The sequence below is a fragment of the Helicoverpa zea genome, chromosome 1 (assembly GCF_022581195.2).
Source record: "Helicoverpa zea isolate HzStark_Cry1AcR chromosome 1, ilHelZeax1.1, whole genome shotgun sequence".
Taxonomy (NCBI): domain Eukaryota; kingdom Metazoa; phylum Arthropoda; class Insecta; order Lepidoptera; family Noctuidae; genus Helicoverpa; species Helicoverpa zea.
Genome location: NC_061452.1, coordinates 4,984,418 through 5,008,452, shown reverse-complemented (window position 1 = coordinate 5,008,452; position 24,035 = coordinate 4,984,418). Strand labels below are relative to the sequence as shown.

The 24,035-nt window shown below is 38.2% G+C and overlaps 1 protein-coding gene across 4 annotated transcripts in view; it reads left to right on the top strand.

Moving 5' to 3' along the window:
• LOC124631369 (arfGAP with SH3 domain, ANK repeat and PH domain-containing protein) overlaps positions 1-24,035 on the top strand; it is a 56,151-nt gene that overhangs the window by 13,076 nt on the left and 19,040 nt on the right. For 2 of the 4 annotated variants that reach the window (XM_047165893.1, XM_047165811.1), the window contains exons 2-3: positions 7,286-7,358; positions 10,502-10,650. In XM_047165893.1, coding sequence (XP_047021849.1) covers positions 7,286-7,358; positions 10,502-10,650 — 222 coding nt within the window. Of the gene's footprint in view, positions 1-138; positions 6,582-7,285; positions 7,364-10,501; positions 10,651-24,035 lie in introns of those variants that run through there. The other 2 variants (XM_047165972.1, XR_006984506.1) reach the window with 2 other exon arrangements.

Genomic DNA, 24,035 nt, shown 5'->3' with positions numbered 1-24,035 from the left:
GAGCATTATGTTTGGACAAATGCAAGATTATGCAAGTTTGGTAAGATAATGGAATTTTCTGGGAACATTACACCGTGTTTTTCGAGGCCTTGTCTAGGCTGAAATAGATGAAGATTTATTAGGTATACATATTGGTTGCGCGGTAATTTTCATACTCATAATTTGTTATATTGGTAATTTCACTGGTGTTTGCAATCCTATTCCCTTCCTTTTCCCGCACATACCTCAACGCATTCGTTGGAGCGAGAGGCGACACTAGCGCCCTTGAGTCGTGTGTGCAACATAACAAACAAATCAATGGCTGACAACGCGCGCGAGAGCTCACGTCTCTCTCCGATACAAAAATCGATATTGAGTGGAAAACTGGTGTGATTTGTGTTGAACTTTATTTGTGGCAGTGCTCCTCGTACAAGAAATCGCCGTAGAAGACAACAGGTACTGTGCTCCTTTCCTTTAGGCATACTTTCTTGTTTTGTGTCGCCCGCAGTATGCCGATTTTTCCGTCGCATTTGCAATCACCAGTTTTTCAAATGTTTCGCATCTTTACGAACCATATTGCGTTTCCCGCGTAACCATTTGGTCCTGCATAGCCGGATTAGTATTTAGAATCAGTGTTAGCCATTCATTAGGTCGTTTTCGTCAAACCCGCATTGTTTCGTAGGTACCTACCTTACGCGTCGAAAAGTAAGATAGGTATTTCACGTACCTACTTATTTCGTTGAATTTCGCTAAACCCGCAAATATAGTACACGTACACACGTACTCCGGTGCCTAGGTACCTACTTAGTTGATAGATATCCACGTTCTAGTCGCTTTCAATACGTATTTCATTTAGTTTTCGTAATTCGTAGGCCGCTAAAATGGCACTGGTAGATAAATCGTTGAAGCTGCTGATAGCTAAACGTGATAGAATATTCGCTCGCATGCAAACTATCGCCGATAAAATTAAAAACATTGATTCGCAAGATTCCACTAGGGAATCCTTCCTGTGTGACCTTGAAACAGTAGATTCTTTGCGTACAGATTTCGAAAGTGTGTTGGACGACATTGCCGCCCTCGAGCTTAAACTAAATCCTGATTATGTTGTCAATTATCAAGCACTTTCTTCTTTCGAAGACCTTTTAGGCCGTATAAAGCGAGCAGGGAAATCACTGCAAGTTCAGTCGCATTCCGAGGTCAAAAGGTCACCCCGCTTGCCTCCCATCGAAATACCCGAATTTAACGGAGATATTAAAAATTGGCCTTTATTCATAGCTAGTTATCGTAATGCCGTACATAATAATATTTCTCTGACTGATTGTGAGAAGTTATATTATTTATTAGGAAAGTTGACAGGCAAGGCTCGTTCAATATGCGCGGGTATTACCCCCTCCGCGGATAATTACTCTATTATTTTCGATTCACTTTGCAAAAGGTATGAGGACAAGCGTCAACAAGCAACTTCATACTTAGATCAGTTATTTGAATTTAAACTTATTCCTTCAGGAACCCCTAATAATTTAGAATTATTTTTAGATAAATTCGCTTCGTCTGTAGCTGCGTTGAAAAACCTACAAATTGATGACCTCGCTGATTTTATTTTGTTTTATGTCGCTCTTAAAAAACTCGATTTAGACACGGGTCGTACTTTCGAGTGCACTCGTAAATTAAAACCTAATAGTTCTGAATTTCCGTCTTTTTCCGAATTGGATAGTTTTGTTCGTGACCACATAAAAGTATTAGAACGTACGTCATCATCGGTTGCTCGGGTCACCAACAATAAAAAACCTGCAGATCGTAAACCTACTACTACACATGCCTATACGTCTAGTTCGGCTGAGTCATCCGCGTGTAGTCTATGCGGCGAGCAGCATGATTACATTTATAAATGTAGGGTTTTTAATAGTTACAAACCAGATCAACGTTTTAAATTCGTAAAATCTAATAACTTATGTATAAATTGTTTAAGTAGTGGTCATCGTGTTTCCGCATGTGGGTCGACATCTACTTGCAAAAAATGTAATTCCAAACATCACACTTTATTGTGCTTTGATAGTAAACACGCGGCAAGTAACTCGCCCCATTCAAACGCGGCTCGCGGGCTGCCACCGGCCGCCGTTGCCGCGGCCGGGCAGCCAGCCGCTGCGCCCGCCATTTTTACAGCAGCGCCGCTGCCATCGAGTGTAGCGACCACTACCCCCGCGCCCGCGCCCCCGCGCGCGGACATCGCGCTGTGTTCGTTATCCGAAAATCATACCGAGAGTAAACATCGGGGCCCTACTACGGTGCTCATTGCTACTGCTCGTATTATTATCGTAGATTCGCATGGAAATGAACATAGTGTTCGTGCATTGTTAGACAGTGGTTCTCAAAGTAACTTTATAACTAGTGATTGTTGTCGACGCTTAGGTTTGAACATAAATAATCGGCCTTCTTGTTCTACCGTAAAGGGAATAGGGGGTTCGAGTAAAATGATTCAGGGTTCCGTAAATATTAAATTTTATTCTCGTTTCAATCGTAACATAAATTATTGTTTAGAGTCGTTGGTAGTAGATAAAATTACCGAACGTTTGCCGACAGCCACGGTTGATGCTTCTCTTTTATATAATTTCAAAAACTTACCGTTGGCTGACGATACATATTTTTCATCAGGCCCGATTCAGGTTTTAATCGGCGCTTCGATTTTCCCGCATTTGCTCTTGTCGAACAAAGTTCAAGGACAGCCCCCGCATGCTTCGCCTCTCGCTTTAGAAACTGTCCTTGGCTATGTAATTGTAGGTGACGCTCCAGTACGCGTTGATAGTAAGTCGACTGTATCGTATTGTTGTACCACGGACCCGTTGGACTCCGCTGTCCGTAAATTCTGGGAAATAGAGGAGGTGGATGTTCCCTCCATACTAAGCCCGGACGACACATTGTGTGAGGAGTTTTATACCCGCACTACCACTCGGGATAGTGACGGACGTTACGTAGTTGCTTTACCTTTCAAGGGTGAAGTCGAATCCCTTGGGAACTCGCGTCAAGTAAGTGAACGTCGGTTTTACTGCTTGGAAAGAAAAATGCAGGCTTCTCCACAATTGAAGGTCGCGTATGACAGTGTCATCTTCGAATATTTAGAAAAGGGTTACATTTCACCTACAGATTCTGTCTCTTCGGAAGCTTCGTACTTCATTCCGCATCATGGTGTGATCCGCGATGACAAGATCACTACCAAGCTTCGTGTCGTTCTCGATGGTAGTTGCAAGACTTCTACCCGCGTTTCGCTTAATGATCTCTTGTATGGTGGTCAAAACCTACAAGGGAACTTGTTTAACATTATCGTTAATTTTCGTTTGTTTTTGATCGCTCTTTCCGCAGATATTCGTCAAATGTTTCTCAGTATCGGAATCCGAGAATCGGATCGTCGTTTCCAACGCATTTTGTATCGTTTTTCGCCGCAAGAACCTTTAAAGGTTTATGAGTTCAATCGTGTCGTTTTTGGACTTAAGTCTAGTCCTTTTCATGCTCTGCGCACTATAAAGCAGTTGGCGGAGGATGAGGGTGATTCTTACCCTCAAGCTAAGGAAATTGTAGCTACAGGTCTGTATATGGACGATTTTGTCTATTCCGTTTCCTCGGAAGACCAAGGCATTTCCACCGCCTCAGAAATGATAGGTCTCATGAAAGCTGGTCAATTTGAGTTAGTCAAATGGACCAGTAATTCTCAAGTTGTACTAGACTCGATTCCTCCTTCTCATCGCTTGCCGGCTGTCAAAGAATTTGATGAGTCTGACCAACATAAAGTACTCGGCTTGTGTTGGTCACCTACTTCAGACCATTTCAGCATGAAGGTGAATACTCCAGCTAACCATTGTACCAAGCGCACAATACTGTCGTGTGTCGCTAAAATATGGGATGTCATGGGATTCGTCGCGCCTGTCGTCCTGTATGCTAAACTTCTCATCAAACAGCTCTGGCTGTGCGATTGTGATTGGGATGATACTCCACCTGAAGATATCGTCAGGCTGTGGACTCGCTTTAAAGAAGAGCTACCAGTGCTCAGTCGTATAAAAATCCCACGTCACCTAGGTATTGTCGCCGATAGTGTCGTCACTATCTTAGCTTTCGCGGACGCTAGTGAAAAGGCATATGGTGGAGTTATTTACTTCCATGTTCAAAACAGCGATGGTAATACTGTCAACTTGTTAACTGCTAAATCGAAAGTCTCTCCTAAGAAGGTAGTTTCTCTCGCTCGTCTTGAGCTATGTGCTATACTTGTGCTAGCTCAACTCATAAAAAATGTCGTTGTCGCTTGTCAAAACCGCGTTGTTATTCGTAATATATTCGCATTTTCGGACTCTACGGTCGCACTCTGTTGGGTACATTCGTCGCCCCATCGGTGGAACACCTTTGTGGCTAACAGAGTGTCTAAAATACATAATGACTTATCTCCACAAAATTTGTATCACGTGTCCGGTACAGACAATCCCGCTGATTGTCTCTCACGCGGACTCACACCTTCTCATATTATTGATCATCCGCTTTGGTTCACTGGTCCTCGTTGGGCTCACTTGGATGTCTCACAGTGGCCTGTCGTTCCCTTCAATCCCTCTTCCGTGTCCGAAGCACCTGAAGAGAAGAAACATTCGTTGCTAGCTACACCAAATGAAAGATCTCTCATTCTTTCTTTGGCCGATCGTATTTCGTCTTGGAGTAAATTACTTCGTGTGGTAATTTATATTTGTCGTTTTACTAAATTGTTACCTCTTAGATATCGCATGTCAGCGTCGGATTACGACTTCGCTGAATTACTCGTTCTTCGCCAACTTCAAACTCATTATTTCTCCGCTGAGATCGTCAGACTCGGGGAAGGCAAGGATTGTAGTCCTTTTATTCGACACTTGAAACCGTTCCTCAAAGACGGACTCATTAGAGTCGGAGGCCGTCTAAGTAACTCTGATTTGAATTATGATAGGAAGTATCCCATCTTGCTTCCAAGTAAGGATCCAATTTTAAATTTGCTTGTCGAATACCATCATAAGGTTAATTGCCACGCAGGTCCTGATTTGCTGATGTCACTCTTACGTCAAAGGTATTGGATACTTTCTGCTAGAAACTTAATTAGAAGTAGAGTACACAAGTGTCTTCCTTGCTTTCGGCTCAGACCAAAGCCAAACTTTCCTGAGATGGCAGATCATCGTTCTTGCCGTGTTGTTCAATCTGCTAAACCGTTCGTCCACACGGGCACGGATTATGCTGGTCCGTTTAAGGTTACCATGTTTCGTGGTCGAGGTGTTCGTTCCACCAAGGCTTACGTGTGTCTGTTCGTCTGCATGACTACACGCGCGGTGCACATAGAACTGGCTGGTGATCTCAGCACAGCTAGTTTTATGGACGCTTTTAAACGGTTTCTTTCCAGGCGTGGCCCGGTTAGTAGAATTTATTCAGACAACGGGACTAACTACATAGGCGCTAAACGCAAACTGTCGGAACTTCATAGATTTCTTTGCTCGGAACATCATAATACTGAATTTGGTCATATGTTAGCTGAAAATCGTATAGATTGGTCGCTCAATGTCACCACTGCCAGTCATTTCGGCGGCAACTGGGAGGCTAATATCAAAAGTTTAAAGTCGCATTTATATCGTACTGTAGGAGATACTGTTCTTTCGTTTGAAGAATTAAGTACCGTGCTTACCCAAGTCGAGTCTGTAATGAATACGAGACCTTTGTGCAGGACACTCTCTAGTGATCCTTCGGAACCACTTGCTTTAACTCCAGCACACTTTTTGAATCTTACGCCTTTAAAATACTTACCGGCGCAAGAAGTAGAGACAAAATCTATCGTGACTAGACACCAGTTGTTAGACAAATTAGTACAATCGTTTTGGAAGCGCTGGAGAAATGGATACCTTCACACATTGCAATCGCGTCGTAAATGGAACACGCCGGTGGATCCAGTCGTTGTCGGCACGGTCGTCGTTCTTAAAACTGATAATTCCCCTCCACTACACTGGCCTTTGGGTGTCGTTGAGGAGGTTTTCCCTGACTCCACCGGGGTGACTCGTGTCGCTCGGGTAAAGACAGCGACTGGATCCTACTTGCGTCCCGTCGTGCGTCTATGCCCGTTGCCCAATCAATAAATTTCAAGCTCGTTATTCAAAACTTTATTAGTAGTTAGGTAGATTAGGCAAAATAGGTACTTAGTTTTCATTTTGTTATTTCGTTTCGTATACTTACGTAGTACAACTATCGTATAAATAATTTAGTTTCGTAAATTGCTTCAACTCTTGAAGGCATCCCTTCAAGCCCGGGGGGAATGGTTGCGCGGTAATTTTCATACTCATAATTTGTTATATTGGTAATTTCACTGGTGTTTGCAATCCTATTCCCTTCCTTTTCCCGCACATACCTCAACGCATTCGTTGGAGCGAGAGGCGACACTAGCGCCCTTGAGTCGTGTGTGCAACATAACAAACAAATCAATGGCTGACAACGCGCGCGAGAGCTCACGTCTCTCTCCGATACAAAAATCGATATTGAGTGGAAAACTGGTGTGATTTGTGTTGAACTTTATTTGTGGCAGTGCTCCTCGTACAAGAAATCGCCGTAGAAGACAACAGGTACTGTGCTCCTTTCCTTTAGGCATACTTTCTTGTTTTGTGTCGCCCGCAGTATGCCGATTTTCCCGTCGCATTTGCAATCACCAGTTTTTCAAATGTTTCGCATCTTTACGAACCATATTGCGTTTCCCGCGTAACCACATATATTTCGTATTGATAATTCAATTTAAATTGTGTAATTTTTAAATATGTATTTCAGGCATTCATTTATTATTTCCCGCTATTGGCAGGTGTTATCAATTTGCGCTAATAGAATGATTGCTATTTTAAAAGGTCTTGAAATAAAATATTGGCATGTCTTCGTATCGCGTTGTATGATTACCAATAAACGCTTCACTGCAAACTGTGAAGGTACACACTTGAGTCAAACGTACAAGTCAAGGTGCAACGTCGATACGTGCAAGTTTTATTTTGGTGCGGGCCTATTGCTTAATTCAGGGGGACCATTGATTAATCGCCGGCTGGGGCGACAGATGTTCGCTGTGCTCCCAAACCGAGTTGAATGGTTCGTGGCTCCTATTGTAAACGAGTCTTTATGCCGCTGACAGCTTGTCCACGTAAAAAAGTTTTAGCCAATCCAATGTCGCAGTCCCAACGGCACAACGGACGTTTATTCTGATAAAATTGTTTGATTTAAAACGGCATTCGGCACCAGCAAAATAAAGTCTCGGCGTACGTTTTATGTTTTCTTTATCTTGTTCCAGACGTTGGATTTCGACCGAGATGGCCTAACGAAGTTGAAAAAGGCGATAAAAGCAATACATAACTCTGGAAATGGTAAGTAAGGAATAAAAGGTCTTAGTGAAACACTGGGTTAACTCTGTTCAGTTCTTAAAAACAATAATCGGAAGAGAATTAAAAATTAAATCAAACCATGCTTTATCCAGAAAACATGAGACTATGCATGTCTATATGCCGCAATGTATCCACAGAGCAGGTATATGGAATAGGAAATGCGAAAGAAAAGCTAATAATGCGCTCGTTTGGTGCGGAACGGATGGAAACCGGACAATATACTTTCTGATGGGTTTATTTGTATTCCCGTCTCTAGTGGCGCGTTTTACAGGCGACACAAGAGCGACTGCAATAAAAATAGAAATAGAGGAAGTACCTATACGGAATGAACAGCAGACTAGAATAGATGAGATATCCGATGCATGTTTGGTAACTTTAAAAATAAATTCCATTTTGACACTCGAGAATGAAACTCGCCCGGAGTTCATAATGTGGCAAATCAGTGTCAGTACATAAAGGTGTGGTTCATGTCTTGGGTTATGCATGTGATACGTAAGTAATCTTACCGAATAAGTAATTGCGATAAGGACTATCCTTAAGTTTATCTTTTAATTTTAAATCTTCTCGATTTAAAATTAGGTATGCCAATAATGTGGTTTAAATGAACACAACATAGAAACATATTATAAATTAAAATGATTTAATTTTCAGTTTCTCTTTTCCCCATACTTGTCGATGTTGGGATAACTCAAAACTGCAAAGGGCCTAGGTACTCAATATTCAGAACTATAGGAACTGCAAATGCATAGCTTAGGCCAAGCACAGAACCGGCTTGCTAGGACGAAAGGCCGTTCAACCCGCTGAACTAGAATGACCCAAATATCGCAACAAATAGTGCTTGCAGACAGACATTAATGCATTATTTGTAAACACTTCCATTCACTTTTGTTATATAATTTATGGCTTATTAATTTCACTATGACATTCTTTCATTGCGACAATTTTTATTATGTTTTGTTATGAGTATCAGATTAACGACGAATAAACAGGTGAAAAATGTTACTAGAATCATGGTGCACCTATGCGAAAAAAATGTGCAGCAGCCAACAATCAAATTGCTGAACGAAAGACTTACTATCAAAGTAAAATACTGTTTTCAATCATTTAAAGTACGGTTTCTGTATTTGAACAAACACGGATTGTAATATAAACTGATTCGAGTCGCGGTGGCCGGTCACACTCACGAGCGAATTTCCCTTCATATGCGACTTGTCAAGGAAAGTAGGTCGAACGTCTGGTTTCGCTGGCTACGCTATAACTGGACAATGACATATTAGATTATTGTTTCGGACCCTTGATACTTTATGTACATTGTACACCTCGCACCTTCAGCTATAAGTCCACAAGTGTCATGTCATAATAATCGTGATATACGCTAGCTGCTGCAACATTTCTATTTCGCGTAATACGGTCCATTTCCTCAATTAAAACTGTATGTACTGTACTGATAAGATATTTACGCGTTTTGTCTTTACCGTGCCGTAATTTACGCGTACAAGTTGTACCTAAGGTATCGTCTTTATTTTACTTAATGTAGTAAGTAAACCACAAAATTATGCAGTTTCCCCGCCCATTTGAAGTAACCTTACTTTAAATAACCTGAATGAGAGAACAACTGCTCTATTCTGTGCCGCCGCTGCCGCGTTTTATAAATAGAGCGATTTAGTTTTTTTTTCTAAGATGTAAGTACAGGTTTGTTGAGTGCAATTCCATCGCGTGCTAGGGTTTGTTTATTGTGGTCGCGTTAAGCGTCGTGCCGCGGGCTGCGTCAAACAGAATGCTCGGAACTGGTCGTGCGAGTTCGGATTGTGCGCTGGCGCAGCTGGCAAGGTCGTGCGCACGGCGAGCACGCGCTCGCAAAAACAACCAATCAAAAACACCAACATTCCTACACAATGATGCAGTGTTTAGGTTTAGGGAAGATTGGTTTCCAAAGTTTACATTCTCAGAAACGGAATAGGCAGGCAGGTAGCAAATCATTTCCTACTTCGATATTCGCAAAACCAAGTCTGCACACCTATTTATTCTGAAGCCTTAATGGTGGGTGGAAGGTCGCCGTCTTGGAACGCATCCAACTATACACAGGGTATGAATGTTATAGTTAGATTTTGTTGGTTACTTTAACTGTATTGTTGATAAGATATTGAGACTGAGTTTTAGCCGGCTTTCGTTCATCATCATATTCATCACCATTTACTTTGGTACCACGTATTTTCTGGTCACGATCATTTTATACCCCCTGTCATTGGTAATTTAGGCGATCAGAACCCCTCGGCGAAAAGCCCAAGGCTATGTAAACCTCATTTTAAGTGGAAGGTAAAAGAAGAGCTCTACGGAGAAATTGAATGGCGTGAGGTCTGTGCTTTGCACTTAAATATTCAAAAAGCGTCGGCGGGATTGAGCTAGGTAAATGTGGGCCGCGACACGGATCTTAAAGGTTCATCAGTTGCCACCTTGTTTATTTTTAAACAGGACCCATGATCATTTGGTATCATTTGAATTTAGTTTGTTAAAATACGGTCATTTTTATTCATGTTACTTTATGATTTTCTAGGTTTCTCATTAACTATAAACCCTGAAACACGTAGTTTTTTTCCAAGGTTTATTTATTAAGTTGAGAATCAAATAAAACTCAAGCAATTAAGTAGGGAACACTTACGCCTGCCGAGAGTAATAAGCTGCAGTTAAGCGCATCTAACTTTACTAGCGCTTCTCTTTATAGCGACCGAGTAAATCCGACTGGAAAACTAATTAAATGTCCGGCGGCTTAAGGAACATAAAACGGAGTCTCTGTCGAACAACCTAGAAACTTTGTGAAACAGTATTTTTCGCGGACAAAAAACTGCTGGCATTGTCATATTAATTCTTTTGATTTACTGAGTCTCTTGGGGTTTGTGCGGCTTCAATATTTATCAACTGAATACCTTTAATAGATTTGAATCCGAATGTTCTCCTATTGGATCGCTTGCCACCAGGTTAAATGAAATATCCCTCCCTTGTCTAACTCAAAAAAGTTGATAATATGTTTAATGCGAGGAGATCTTAATTGGTACTTAATGAACTATTAATGTGAGGATCACTAAATTGAATGTCCTAATGTAACTTCTTCATCGTTTGTTTTGTAGCACACGTGGACAACGAGATGTACCTTTCCCGGGCACTGGAGAGGCTTGGAGGCAACGCACTCAGTAAAGACTCGGAGCCAGACATCGGCGCTGCCTTCTTAAAGTTCGCAGTCGTCACTAAAGAACTCTCCGCACTCATGAAAACACTGGTATGTTGGTAATATACATAATTTAATTTTGTATGAAAAATATTATATTTCCATTTGCTTTCCTAAAACCATTGAACCGGAATAAAAAAGAAAGTTCTATGACAATTTGGACTTCAGGAACGATGACTTCGTTTTTAGCTTCGACACTTCCTACAAAATCGGCAGATTTCGTATGCATAAACATTTTTAACCTGTCTAAGACAAATTACCACGTAACAATATGCAGTTTACTTGAAAGAAATTCGATCGTTTTCTAGTGATTATGTGCTTGAGTGCATTAGACATGTGCAATTGTGCACAATGCATTACTGGTTATTGTGGTATAATTAAACTGAAGACATTTTTGAGATTCATTCAAATGGACGGAAAGTGTGATAGATATTCTTGTGCTTATGGATTTACTTACTTCTAAAACAGATTTTCTATTTTCACTACACAACAACAAAATCGTGTCCTAGATTTAATGTTTGCACGAAACTGTAGCTAATACGGCCATCGACCGACATAATATGTTTATTTACGAGCTAAAAAGTATGACATAGCATGTAATACTTTTTTCAACAATATATTCAAATGTATTGATACAATTGTCGTTGCTGGTGATTGTGGTGATGACTGGGGCTGTCCCTAAATCTAACGTTGTATTGTAATACAGTTCGGAAGGCAGGTTATCAAGGCAAACGAAAAAACCGCAACATCTAGTAAATGTGAACCTACGGTGGTATACACACATATACGTGATTTGGAACGATGAACTTGCGGTTACTAGTAGAAAGTTTAAGTGTCGCACGTATCATAAAGTACCAAGACTTTCTTGTAAAGAAAATAAAAATAGAGAGTATATTCTGTCAAAACCATTATTACCTTCGTGTGATTACGGTTGAAAAGTGAGTTAAAATCATGCAACAAACCACAATGCATTCGAAGCTACGATTTGCACAAATTGCTGTGTTTATGTCTTTATGTTTGACTATGGGGAATGGATTTGTATGGATTTGATTGAATCTTTGTAACTTTTCAAGAAATCCTACAGGAGAGTCGCTCATCAACCCTCAATCTCAATGTAATCAGAAGTCGTCGCAACAGCAAGCGGAAATTATACTATTGAGGGAGCCTGCGGCGGATGTCTCGCAAACATCTCGTTGTGAGGAGGGAGAGCGGCCCGACTCGAATATAGTCCGCAGACGGAATAGGCTCGTTATACGCCATAACTCAAAATTAATTAAAAAATGGCGACAATTTCATTACTGATTTATTGCTTCTCGATGACGCTTTGGGAAAAGCAATTTCTACTTTCACATTTATATTTCCATTGGTCTGTTGATTTTAATGATATTTTTAACAGACTTAATTGAGGTTTAATAACAAGTGAAATAGCAATAGCTCTTGTCTTCATCCGATGTTCCGTGCTCGTCACGTCGTTTTATTGCATGCGATTTACTGCACGTATGTATGAAATTAATTGAACATCATTATCATTCCATTAAGAGAGCATTGTATTCAATTTAGTATACGTAAAGATGATATTAATCAATCCCCTCTAGTAATTGATATTGTGTCCTTCAATATAAAATAGCCCGTTAATCGAGTGGTATACAAAAATAATACCAGCTACGTGATCATCATTAGATCACTATTCTGAATGGGCTATTTGTGTGCTAATCGGGATGTATCTTACCGTTTATTTAGGCGCAAGTCATAATCAACTCGGGTTAACCATTTCCAATACCGCTCGCCTGCGATGAGCAATGTTTTATGGATGTGTCCTAAACACCACTGCATGACCTCATACTCTAAGTATTGTAATTAGATCTTCATTTTAGCACTTTAACGAATGGTCCTTCTTGGAAGGTGTGGCTATTCAATACTCAGTTTCAAACGTGCGATAACTGACGGTTGACGCAGATACTGGTGCGTAGGCGCACAGCAGATTTGCTTGTAAATGGGTCAGGGTGATGGCACGGCCTGGCTGATGTTGCTAGCCAGTAAATACAGTTGGTGTTGCATCGTTAAATTCGTAAACCAAATCCTGTTTAGTGTAACGTACGCGATTTACTTCGCTATTGCCGTTGCTAATAAACATATTTACATTTGTTCTAGCCACAAGAGCTAATTAGGGCGTGGAAATGGTCAACAACCGATTCAAACTTCCATTCAAGCGTAATGTTTTATTCTAGCCTCAATAAAAATAAGTCCACTAGGTACTTATAATACTTGTTGATAAAGAACCAAGAGCCTGAACCTACCTTACAAAACTTTTTTATCATTGAGTTATACCTATCATTATAAATTATAACGTTTTAATTCTGCTTAGTTTGGTAGTTCAAAAGTTAAAACCACAATTTCGTGCAAGGGTCCAACCTCGCTCCATTTCTGTAGCTCTTGTAATACGTGCCAAACTCCCAACTGTATTGCGCAGAATCCTCGACCTGCCCTTGACATGTTGCTCCTTTGTCCTTCCTCATCGCTCCCTGATCATGTGTAAAGTTATATCTTTTGAACCATATGGAACTATAAATTAGAGTACTATTATAAAGACCAACTTTATGCTGAATTAAACATAGTTTCTTAGTCTTTTAGATATGTATTGACTTCAATTGGCGATAAAGATTTAGCGGGTCAGGTTCTAACTCTTTCTGCCTATGATCAGTGTGCCAATGTCAAAGAAGTAATTTTGTATAATTAGCTCATACATACAAAGACAACACGATAGCAATTTGTTGCTATTTATGTACAGCACAGCCATACACGCATGTTATTCTTGCATATATGGCTTCTAACGATAATAACGCGTATGAAGCCACGTCGCTTTTCTTAGTGAACAGACACCTGAGTAAGTATAGTTTTTGCCATCATATATTCGTTTTTATGTAATACTTTTTATGAGCTATATGAAACTGCATCGTTCCAAAGTAAAACTTGTCCTGAATTACTCACCGATGACTGGACAAGTTGTCGCGTTTCGCATGAGGAGATTGCCGCTCTCCGCTCCGTTTACCACTCCGAATTGTGACTGTTACAGTAATCATAATAATATGTATGAGTTGTATGACTAAAGTCACTTTAGCTTCGCTATTTGTCTGGTCTATTCGCATACTTGTCTGTGCAATCAACTTTTATGATCATAACAACAATTTTGTGCCTTTTGGTGTGCTTTTGGTCTACACGACGCTTATCTTTGTTCAATCGTGTTGGAATATACGCACGATGTACGTATAATACCTCCTTTACAAATATCCAAGATTATATAAAGCATACCTACTTCAATCATTCGTCAAACATTCAATCATTCAATGTTCACTTTAATCGTACGTTCTTACATTCGAAATATAACAGTCGTTCAGGATACATGTGTTTTCTTTGTCTCACCTGCACCCATATCCAACAGGTTATGGGCCCAGGCCGTTTTCTGTAGTTAAAAGTAATACAACAAAATTTTAAATTCAGTGAAAGAGTGTAAATTAAAATTGCATTAACAATGAACAAAATATCACATCTTATGACGGTGTTATTTCTGCGTTGCTAGGTGATGAGCAACTCAATATGGTTTCTGTGAAGACTACGCCTACTCGAACATGAATTGTATAATAATAATGAGACCCACACTCAAAATAAAAATAATTAGAGCTCTCGCTGTGGCGGCATATTGGGCTGACAAAGTGTAGTCTCACTATAAGACATGTCATCGACACGAAAGAAGAAGAATAAAAATAATTATCAACCAGGAAATTCAATGCATATAATATCAAAAATGTATTGTGATCATTGCGGACGTCAGAATAATTTCAAAAAGGACTGCCGTTACTTAAAGGGACTGCAGCAAAATAAATCAATGGGTGAACTTCAAAAGTCTGCCAATAACATTGAATACTGCAACAATGACCAGGGCGGTTTCGTTTTTATGATTTCATAATGTAAATTGTCTGCTAATTATGTAGAAAATAGCTAATACTGTTTATTTTCTTTTAGATTCTGGTGTGACAGATCATGATGACATATCATATTGACAAATCAAAAAAAAAAAAAAAAAAAAAATTAAAAGATTGACAATGTAAAAAGGTTTTAACCTCGTACGTCGAATTATCCACACCATTGAAGATCGGTGTTGCTAGGAAAGGAGTTTCAATCCTGGAGTTTGGTAAAGGGTAAATCGAGGTAACAACATAAATTCAAGGATCAATTGATGACGTTTTATATTCACCGGAGGTACGTTATAATATGCCAAAAGACTGGTATGTCGGTAAATTTTTCAACATTTATGTTAAAAATAATAAATGTTTTATGACAGGTGAGAACATCAATCGATAATGTTTTTAGTATTACTTTTAAACAGTAATAATTCTCTGAGTAATTTAAATTTAGTTGAAGAGAATAACCAAGACTGTGTAAAAGAGTATAAATAATACGGCATAGTACTCACTTAAATAAACAGAAAAATTTTATGTTCAAATATGTAGTTGATGAAAATAATGTTTTTATTTGATAATTTGGTAATGCTGATGAATTATTTGAACCTTGCATACTTGGTAAAAACCATGTACTGTAGATAATAAGAACTATTTTGTTACTTTTATAGACAATTTTATACATTACAGTGTAATATTACACTGTTATATATATTTGATGTATGCTAAGTCAGAAGTGCTGAAATGTTTTCAAGATTTTGTTGCTAAAAGTGAAAACTTATTTAACCATAAAGTAAACTAATTTATATTGCGATAGTGGGCGAGAATATCTTTCTAATGAATTTAAAGATTATTATTGTGTTTGTAAGGAATTACTTAGGTACTGTTTAACAGTATCGAATAGCCACAACAAAATGTTGTCGAGGAGCGTATGAATCGTACGTTAACCGAAATGGCTCGACCATTGGTTACAAGTGCGAAATTATATAAAATATTCTGGGATGAAGCTATATTAATATACATATTTAACAAATAGACTACCCACAAAAGCGCTCGCCAATAATAAAACACCATACGAAACATGACACAATCAATACCGAAAATACGAAACCGAAAATAAGTCATTCAAGACATTTAAAATAATGATGATGATTCGGTTCAACATGTTCATGATAAAACTAAAGCCTCGAAATTTGACGAAAAGTCATTTAAAGCCATATTAGTTGGTTACGACCAAAATGGTTACAAACTATTTACCTAATACAGAAAATAACCAATTCCCTATTGCGAGGGATGTTGATTTGATGAAAGAAAGTGCTTGCGGCACTAATAACCGCGTAGACAAGCACTGCCACAATCATCTGTCCAAGATGCTCTGTGGCCAATGATGATGATGATTTGATGAGTTGTATTTCTATAATACCTGTTCAAATTCCCGCCTAAATTAACAAGCACGATAACGACGATAAATCGGCAAAGTTAATAGGCAACAAACAAGAACATAATCAATCCCCTGATAATAGCTCAGAAGCTGGACCTTCATCTAGCAAACTGAGACGTAATACAAATAATTCTCAAAGTACCCCAATAGATTATAAAAGGATTGATGACCCATTTTTGCTTATCGCTCACAACTGTTCAATCACTACCATGCACCTATTGTGACATTTTTAGTGGGGATGATTCTAGTATACACATGTTGAAAACCACAAAAAGTGAAATAGAGTCTAATCATAGAAATAATACTTGGACTCTCATAGCAAGACCTAAAAATTTTAACATAAAAAGCTCAAATTGGGTATGTACAATTAAGAATAACGAGTTGGGTAAACCTACATGGTATAAAGCCCGATTAGTAGCTCGTGGTGTCACTCAACAATGCTTACAAGATTATAACGAAACGTTGACTCCAGTAGCTCAAATATAATCTTTCCAATTTATTTTAACTCTTGCAAATCAGTTTGATTTACATGCCCATCTTATGGATGTAAAAACCGCCGTTTAGAAAGGCATTCTCAAGGAAGATATCTATATGGAAGTGCCTTATGTACGCAATGCGCATGCAATGCTTAGTACATGACCAAATATTTGTGCTGCTATAGGTATTATAAGTCAGTATCAAAGTAAAATTAATGAAGTTATGGAAGTGGTTAAAACATCTTTTGAGATACATAAAAGGAACTCTTTAAATTAAAGCTCACCTATGTGAAATGTGATTACAAACAACTGATGGCAGGGTATGCAGATTCTGATTGGTTGAGGCGACGTTATTGACCGCATAAGTACAACAGATCACATATTTAAAGTGTTTGATAATTGTACAATTTCGTGGAATACACGGAAACAAAATAGTCGCCGGTTCCTCAACAGAAGCTGAATATATGCTTATTTGAAGCTATAAGAGAAGCTATTTGGATAAAATCATTATAACATAGTTCTATTCTGATAAAACAGACAATGATGATATATGAAGTTAATAACAGTTGTATTAGCATCGCTAATAATCCTACAAATCACAAACGATATTGTGACGAATTTAGTTAAGTTTTTATGTGTTGATTTGTGTGATGTGATGTGATGTGTTATTTATGTGTTTTAGTTTAGTTTAGAATTAATAAGAACCCATCTGCCGCATTAGGCACGTCCTGTAAGGGTAGATGTAAGGTTGTATATGTAAATAAATAAGTAAATGTAATAACAAAATACCAGACAACCAGGCAACAGTCTGGAACTGAATGACATGAGGTTTAAAACTCATATATAAAAAAAAGCCACACTTTTTAAGAAAGCATATTATAAGTTAGAACATTAAGTTCAAGATAAAAATGCTTAGAAATGTGGTGGTCCTGCTCCATAGGACATAACAATATCTAATTAATAACCAAATTAAAATTTTACCAGCTAGTAAAATTGTATTTTTCCTTTGACTATTTGTCTGGTGACAAAATATGTACATATAAAAGTATTAATTAATGTAAAATATGTGAATGTTTATACTTATTACAAGATAAGTTACAAAGTACATTAAAAGATTCATATCATGTTTAATAATTATTCTTATAAATGGTATTTGACTCATGCATTTTCGTGAAACATGAAAATTTGAAGCATGAAGCATTTTAATGGTAATTTAATTCTCATATGTTTTTGTTTGTGATTCTACATGACCTTCGCATGCTGTTATTGTATGTATCAATACATATAAACTGTAATACCATACTATGTATTTAAAAAAAAAAAAAAAAAAAAGAAAAAAAAGGTAACCATGGAGTTACTTGCCTGTTCTTCTCCATAGGAAGCTACTGTTGGAATGAGCAACTAGAATCAAACTTATTTATGTTTTTGACTTTCATAAGTGCTTGTTATGGTCTAAATGAAGTAAATGTTTTGACTTTGACTTATGATGCAAAGTTTTTAGAATTAAGTTGAACTTAATGTAAATTTTTGAATAATTTCAGTTCAATGATTTTATTTAGAATGCTATTATGTTTATAATCTAAGCTGTTGATCAAAGTTATTGTAATTTGATATGCAGCAGGTACTATTTATGACTGTATAAAGTGTATGTAAATATTGCATATTGTCCTATACTGCAATGTACAAATTGTATTGTATACTTTATATATCAAACAATGTTTAAGGTTCTTCTAACCTACAGAAAGACATGTGTTGCTGGGGAGTTTGTTGCGCCACTTCTTCTTCCCAGTAAAAACACATAGGAAGTGGTGAAAGGTGGGCGTTTTGGGGACTGTCTTTTATAAATTCCTGACGTTCAAAAGGTGCTGTTTTGCAGCCAAGTTTGGGTAAACGATTTTTGACTTATGATTGTATAAAATGCTTGTACATTTGAGGGGGGCTGTTGGAATATACGCACGATGTACGTATAATACCTCCTTTACAAATATCCAAGATTATATAAAGCATACCTACTTCAATCATTCGTCAAACATTCAATCATTCAATGTTCACTTTAATCGTACGTTCTTACATTCGAAATATAACAGTCGTTCAGGATACATGTGTTTTCTTTGTCTCACCTGCACCCATATCCAACAAATCGGATCAACTTTATACAAATTCCATAATATTATGGATTTTCCACTAACACTTGGTAGCTCGTCTGTAATGAAATGGCTAATTGTAAAACTTTGCTAGTCTTCTGGAGTGAACCATTCAAATCGCTCACGTTATTAGATGACTTCGACGAGAAATTAATTTCCTTTCCAGCGTCGTTCCAGATAATATAATCTATACGTATTAAGTATCTCTAATATCCAAATACAAGATCTTATTTCCAAAGTATCTTTTCGGATTTTGTGAAAGTTTAATTATTAACATTGCTTCTAATAGGGTATCTCTTATTTCTACTGTTAAATTCGCTTTTACCACTGTGCATAAATATTTGATCAGGTAAAACAGGCGCGGAGTCCTCTTTGTTTTTAATTTATTTACGAGCACTTAATCAAGCCCCTTTAAGTCTTAACACTTTGTTATGTTGTTAGGAATCAATTAATTATTTTCTACTGAGTTTTTTCTTTGTTCTCCGAATATTTGCAATATTTGCAAAAAAGCAATACGTACATACATAGGTTAACGTGATAAATTCGTTGTCTAAATGTTTAGCAATTCTATGGTGGCTAGTAAGATAAGTAAATAAGAAAGTATATCTAATTTCGTCGTTCGGTAGTAGTAGGTTCGGTCGACATTTGTGTGATGAGCATGCTTGTTGGCCGTGGTCTGGGTGTTACAATATGTATTCATAAATATGTATATATGTAGCTATATGTAGTTTATCAGTTGTGTTAGCACCCATAACACAAGTTAATAAATAACTTACCATGGGGCTAACCGACCGTGTGTGAAAAGGTGTCCAGACATTATTTATTTGTCCAGACATTATTTAATTTCCCTGCCAATTAAGGGAGTTACGTGTTCTGCGGAATTGTTGGTTAGTTCATTTAATTTTCGTTGAAATACAGAGTAGAGGAAGCAATCAAGGAAAGTTCAACCTACTGAGAAGCAGCTGAAGTGGAGCTACGTAGCTTAAATTAACCCCTCATATTCGTGAAATTAGTTTGTAAACTTTTTTCCATATTGAGGAGTAGGTATATTATGTTAGCAGTTTTTTTAATCAGTTGTTAGCCATACATACATGATAATCGAAAGGAAAGGCAAAACTACCTGAGTAACTCATCTATGTATCTGATAAAAACATTATTTAATATAATTATAAACTGAATACCTATTTACCTGACTGGCAATAGTACATCGTTATGGTAAGCCCCATATTACCTCAACAAGGGGGGAAATCTAATAAAAACATGTCTAATATGTGTAACAAACATTACCGGTATTTTAGCGTGGGATTTCGAATTACCATACAATATAGTAAAGCGTACGGATCGCACGTGCTCTCAATTCAAACAATGATCATTGTTACACTACGTAACAAGTTCAGCAAAAAGTTCGTTTTGCACCTATTTTTTTAATTAATTACGAGCTTAATTATGTAACAGCTTTTGTTAAGTCTTCTGTGGGACTCGTCTTGTGGACTGTAGATGTCGAAGGTCAGGTGTAACAGTTTGATTGTTATCTTTGGACTTTGCAACTAATGACAATTTAAATAATTGTTAATTTTATAAACAATTTATAATGAATATAATCAATTATTATAAGAGCTAATCGATCATTTTTCAAATAGAAAATGTGCTTTTAACAATATGTAATCTATATATATACATATAATAAATCTGTAAAAAAACTGTGTCTGTACATTGAATATATTAAAAAAATAATAATTGGGTGGGGTTTAGAAACAGTAATGGAGCACAAATCCAAAAAAAAAATTCTGTCTGTATGTCTGTATGTCTGTATGTCTGTATGTCTGTTTGTTTGTACACGCTAATCTTCCGAACTACTGAACGGATTTCAATGATTTTTTCTTTGTTGTATCAGTATTAAGCCTGGTCAACATATAGGCTATAATTTATCTTCGAAACTTGAAGACCTGATGCAGAACTCCAACAGACCAACAAAACTATAAGAAATACAAAAATGGTGTCATGGCAAAAATTGTTTCATGTGATGAGCATTTTCAGCTGAGATAATAAATTTTAAGATCTGGAACACCTGATGTGGAACCTCAAGAGCCCAGCTTCTCTGTACCATATACAGGTATGACGTTTTAGCAAAAGTTGTTCAATTTGATAAGCACTTTCTATTGACTTATACAAATTGAAGATCTAAAACACCTGATGTGGAACTCCAGGGGCCCAGCCAGACTATAGCATACAGAGGTATGACGTTTTAGCAAAAGTTGTTCAATCTGATAAGCACTCTCTGTTGACTTATAAAAATTGAAGATGTAAAGCACCTGATGTGGAACTCCAGGAGCCCAGCTAGACAGCATATGAAGATATGACGTTTTAGCAAAAGTGGTTCAATCTGATAAGCACTCTCTATTGACGTATAAACATCGAAGATCTGGAACACCTGATGTGGAACTTCAAGAGCAATACTACACTTGAAATGTATAGAAATAAATGTTATGAAATAGGTATGGTGAATCAAAAAAAGTAATTAGTCCGTCTTTTAGATAACCTTAAAATAATGGACACGTATTTTTTCTTTTCTCCTTCTCACAAACAAATAATAACGTAGATATAACACGCTTGAATTTTGTGTTAAGTCACTGCGTAGTACAAATTTTACATAACTAGACGTGGCGTCACGAGCCCCCACTCTCCGACTTTGTTGCGTTATATCTCATTATTATTTTGTATGTCTCTTCCAGACCTCGGAACTACAGAGTTCCGAATTTTTGGGAGGCAAACGCGGAGCCGAAGCCAACACGCTGAAGCCCTTTTGAGACAACTTTAATGAAATGGTGACACAAAACCGACAATTATCCCTTTATACACTATAGAAATGAACTCAAGGACAATCCCCGATGGACGTCGTTAAAAAAAGACAATCCCCGGTTCTGTGCTAAACTATTGCTAACTATGGAGGAAAACTAATTGGGCTATTGTGATGGGATGTTAGTGGATGACAATGTATTAGCTACATGTAAAAATGGCAGGTGGACCTCGGTGGACTCGCCACCTCACTTACTGGGCCCCCGGGAACCAGTCACTGAATAGCAACAAGAGGGCAACAGGGACATGAGCGGCTGAAGGGTGAGGATACCTCGGCGGACTTTAAACGCAGATTACGCGCTCCCTGTGCTTCCCATGAGGCACCTACCCTCTGAGCAGGGCTACTAATCCTGCTCCACTCTGGACGGCCAAGCCAAGCCAGAGGCGTGAGACCTACCCACGTCATGGTTCACTCCGACCGGCCGGAGATGGGGGGACAGTATACTCTCCCTGGAGAACTCAATATATATAGCCCCGCGGGGTCGCTACTCCCCGTCATCAGCCTCAGATGTCCTGCGGTGCCTATATCTCATTATTATTGTCGTTATTATCTCAAGAGCCTTTGTCCCAATTACATATGTTAGGGTCGACTTCCAGTCACGATGCAACTGAGTACCAGTGTTTTACAAGGAGCGACTGCCTATCTGACCTCCATAACCCGGTTGCCCGCTCCACCCAACACCCCTTGGTAAGACTCACTACCCATAACGACTGCCAAGAATGTTCAATGATAGCCGGAACCTACAGTTTAACATCCCCTCCAAATAACGGTCATCGGTATCCAAAATATACGTAGAAAGTACATACGAACTTAGAAAAGTTGCATTGGCAGGCACTTGCCAGACCTGGAATCAAAGACGCACGTTCATACTTGAGAGATTGGTTCTCTACCCACTAAACCACCACGACTTCCACTAAGTCACCACGACTTTGTCATCTATTTAATGTTTTTTTAGGTAATAACACGTGTAATATTTTTGCCCCACACAACTTAAATGCGGACTAAGTAGAATCACTAATTTTATCCCTATGGTCACGTCTATTGCGGTTCAGTTCTCAGCGTTTTGTTTAGTCTGCTGTGCTTTTGCCGTTAAAGTACAAAAATTTAATATATGGAACGTTTCTAATGGTTATGCGTATTCCGTTGTTTTCGAGTCAACGGGCCCTTAAAATTCAATATCAGACTATTCAGATCTTTGATTTTGCTGACCCCGTAGTCGCTGGCATAAGGGACAGGATCCGCGTACGAAGTCGCGGGCAGAAGCTAGTTGATAATATGCAAAGAAACGAATACTTACATAGATGATAATATTCATTTTATCAATTAAATTAATCGTACAGTAAGCCACGTATTATCTTTTTATATATTTTTTTATGTCAATATTGCATTGGATGTGATATTTAAGTAGCTTACTGACAGGTTTTAACAATGAAGAGTAATATTAAAGCTATCGATAACCTTTCTCGCAAAGCCTTCAATCCCCATGATGCTTGTGCAACTTCATAGAACGTGGAAAGCGAAACCTGGTTGGTAATTCAATTCTGCGTTCAGATAAGCGTTCCGCGATTAATCGAGCGTGTTGGTGACGTGCCGCGATGGGAGTATCGCGTGCGGATAACATTGTGTCCGAGTATCGACTTGTTATCGAGATTGCGCCAGATTGCACTTCCAGCCCGCAGCCATGTGCTACACATTCGCTGAATTGATTAACCTTGTGGAATGCCAGTTTATTGCAGTATTCACCAATTTCTTTTAACCATTTGTTGTGTCTCACTGCGCCAATTTCGATATCTGACTTGTCAACTTGATGAAACTCTTCATTTTCATAAGGTTTAAAAGTGTTTTGTTTTTCAACATAACCTGTTGGGCTTTATTCAGCAGTGAACTCAGTTTTTCTAGAACATCAGACAATTTTAACATAAACACGTTCTAGTTTCCCTGTGACGTTATAATTAGCGGAACATTCAATGGCCAGCAACAATGTTCAGGAAGGGTTTCATTGTGAACATCAACCCTTTGTCCCTCATTCCCTCCCGAGTCTCGTCTGTCAGAGACGCATTCGCTTCATTGATTCCATAATCGACCCTCCGTGAATGGGGTTTCCATATAGCGTGTTGACTTTTTGTTCTCATCTGTTTATACTTCGGCCGTTCAGAGAATGCGTTCCTGACACCTATCAGTTAGTCACGACTAGTGATGGGCACAACATAACACTGAGTTCGTTACCGTTCCTTCAAAATGAACCGCCGCATTATTTTAAGATTATTTTCGTTTTAAATTGGCGGAATCATTTGTTTTATATTTTAGTTATTTAAGTGGAAACCAAAAAAAGGTAATATTCATATAATAAAATTGTTTTATTTATTCTTTGTTACAAGTACATTGAATTGAATGTGCGAACAGAATATTAATCAGACTCCGATTTGCTTGAGGAGGTGGTGTCTTCATCATCATCTTCGCCTACATGTATAATTATATTATTATCAATAACAGAATCAATCCTGATATCTCGGTCTAACAAAAGCCGGGTAATCAAATAAAAACAGATCGAAAACACTTGAA